This window comes from Poecilia formosa, unplaced genomic scaffold (assembly GCF_000485575.1).
Source record: "Poecilia formosa unplaced genomic scaffold, Poecilia_formosa-5.1.2 Scaffold216, whole genome shotgun sequence".
Taxonomy (NCBI): Eukaryota; Metazoa; Chordata; class Actinopteri; order Cyprinodontiformes; family Poeciliidae; genus Poecilia; species Poecilia formosa.
This window is the reverse complement of record NW_006800155.1, coordinates 481,788-484,179: the sequence shown is the minus strand read 5'-3', so window position 1 is coordinate 484,179 and position 2,392 is coordinate 481,788. Positions and strand designations below refer to the sequence as shown.

General features: G+C 40.7%; 1 protein-coding gene across 1 annotated transcript in view; it reads right to left on the bottom strand.

Moving 5' to 3' along the window:
• The window catches only part of LOC103148993 (ribonuclease inhibitor-like), a 45,516-nt gene that overhangs the window by 28,254 nt on the left and 14,870 nt on the right, over positions 1–2,392 (bottom strand). Inside the window, exon 6 of the mRNA XM_016679605.1 lies at positions 1,234–1,407. Within this exon, the coding sequence (XP_016535091.1) occupies positions 1,234–1,407 (174 nt within the window). The remainder of the gene's footprint in view (positions 1–1,233; positions 1,408–2,392) is intronic.

Genomic DNA, 2,392 nt, shown 5'->3' with positions numbered 1-2,392 from the left:
GGAATTATAACATTATATACCATCATGTGGTGGTACAGAGTCAGACTGTCTCGAAATAACTCGTGCGACACTGCAGCAGTGTGACTGCCATAAAGCGGACCAGAACATAGCATCAGCTTGAAGTGGGAGCACTGTTGCCAACTTAGCAATGTTGTTGTTGTATTTAGTGACTTTTTAGACCCCTGCATCAAAAGTTGCTGGAGCATATTTTTGTAAACATTGCAAGAGGTCAAAATACATTGTTTACATATTTGTTAAAATTATTGCCATGTCGAGTCAGTATAATTTGAGACAGATAATTTGTGAATAGCTCAAGTACCTCCACCTCCTCTCTGTGCTGTTATTTCCATCTGAAAGAATGGACTGCTGCCAGTCAAAAACAACCAATCAGAGCCAGGAGGAGTATCTTAGCCCTGTCAACCTATCTTGTGAGCACAGCTATGTACTAATGGCGGCAAAAACACTCAATGTTACAAGTAAACAGCTTATCTGCTGTCTTAGGTGGCTATGCTTTCTAGCCTTAGCAGGCTGCTATCTTAGCATAGAGCAAGGGTGGAGGGAGGGGCACTGAGCAGCATGCACACAGGCATGATTGACAGTGCTAAGACGCTCCTGCTGACTCTGATTGTTTCACTGAGATCACTGAGAGAATGCAGAGGAGATTGATTTTTTTTCTACAGATTATCTGTCTCATACTGCAACAACAGTGACAGTTTTATGCAAAAAAACATTTTTATACAAGTGAATGAAAACAGATTAGAAGCATGTGTACTAACCAAATCACTGACTCCTAATTAGAATTTCCAAAGCTAGAACAGAAACCATAAGAGGGGGAGAAATAATTTAATTAACTGTAAAAGAGGACTTTCTGGGGAAAATTTGACTTTTAAATATTAGGGAATTGAAGTAAAAGGCCAAAAAAGAACTTTGACAGTAACTTTATATAAGACTATTACAATGGTGACCTTTTATCTCTTATAAGTATTTTTTACAACTGTGGGACACTTCAATTGTGTGTCATGTTATGTTAAACAGGCAACAGACAATTCAAGAATCCAACAATAAATTAATGAAGAAAACATATAATGTCATATCTGTGCCCATGATAGAAGTATATGAAACTTTGACCCCTCTCTTACAGAAGTAACAGACATGTATAATAGAAAAATTCAAGTTGACTCTGTTCCAGACTAATGAGATTTCAAACAAAAAGTCATCATATCTGGGATTTACCTGAGAGTTTCGAGTTTGCAGTTTGGACTCTCCAGTCCAGCAGAGAGAAGCTTCACTCCTGAATCCTGCAGGTCGTTGTTACTCAGGTCCAGTTCTCTGAGACTGGAGGACTGGGAGCTGAGAGCTGAGGACAGAGCTTCACAGCTTCTCTCTGACAAGTTACAGCCACTCAGTCTGCAGGGAGAAACAAAAACAATAAAATGACAGACATCTGAGAAATAAAGAAAACATGTACCCTAATGCACATTTCCTTGTGTAGATATATATTACAGATATAAACTGGGTCCTTGTCATCAATATTCAGATATATTTAAAACAAACATTTAATTGTGTGTTTCCTTACAGAGCTTTGTTGGAGGCTTTAACCACTGGCAGCAGCCTCAGAAGAACATCCTCTGAAACAGAGTATTTCTTCAGGTCAAACACATCCAGATCTTTTCCTGATGACACTAAGATGAAGATCAGGGCTGACCACTGAGCAGGAGACAGTTTATCTGTGGAGAGACTTCCTGAACTCAGAGACTGTTGGATCTCCTCCACTAGAGAACGATCATTCAGTTCATTCAGACAGTGGAACAGATTGATGCTTTTCTCTGCAGACTCATTCTCACTGATCTTCTCCTTGATGTATTGAAGTGTTTTCTGATTGGTCTTAGAGCTACTTCCTGTCTGTGTCATCAGACCTTGTAGGAGTCTCTGATTGGTCTGCAGTGAAAGTCCCAGGAGGAAACGGAGGAACAGGTCCAGGTGTCCATTTGGACTTTGTAAGGCCTGGTCAACAGCTTTCTGATGGAGCGATTTTAGTTTAGTTTTTTTAAAATATGAACACAATTTGGATGGTTGTTTTTCTTCCATTAGATTGACCCCAGAGTCAATGAATGTCTGATGGACATGAAGAGCAGCCAGAAACTCCTGAACACTCAGATGGATGAAGCAGAACACCTTGTCCTGGTACAGCCCTCTCTCCTCTCTAAAGATCTGTGTGAACACTCCTGAGTACACTGAGGCTGCTCTGATATCGATGCCACACTCTGTCAGGTCTGATTCATAGAAGATCAGGTTTCCTTTCTGCAGCTGATCAAAAGCCAGTTTTCCCAGAGACACAATCACCTTCCTGCTCTCTGGACCCCAGGGTGGTTCTGTTTCAGATCCTCCATCG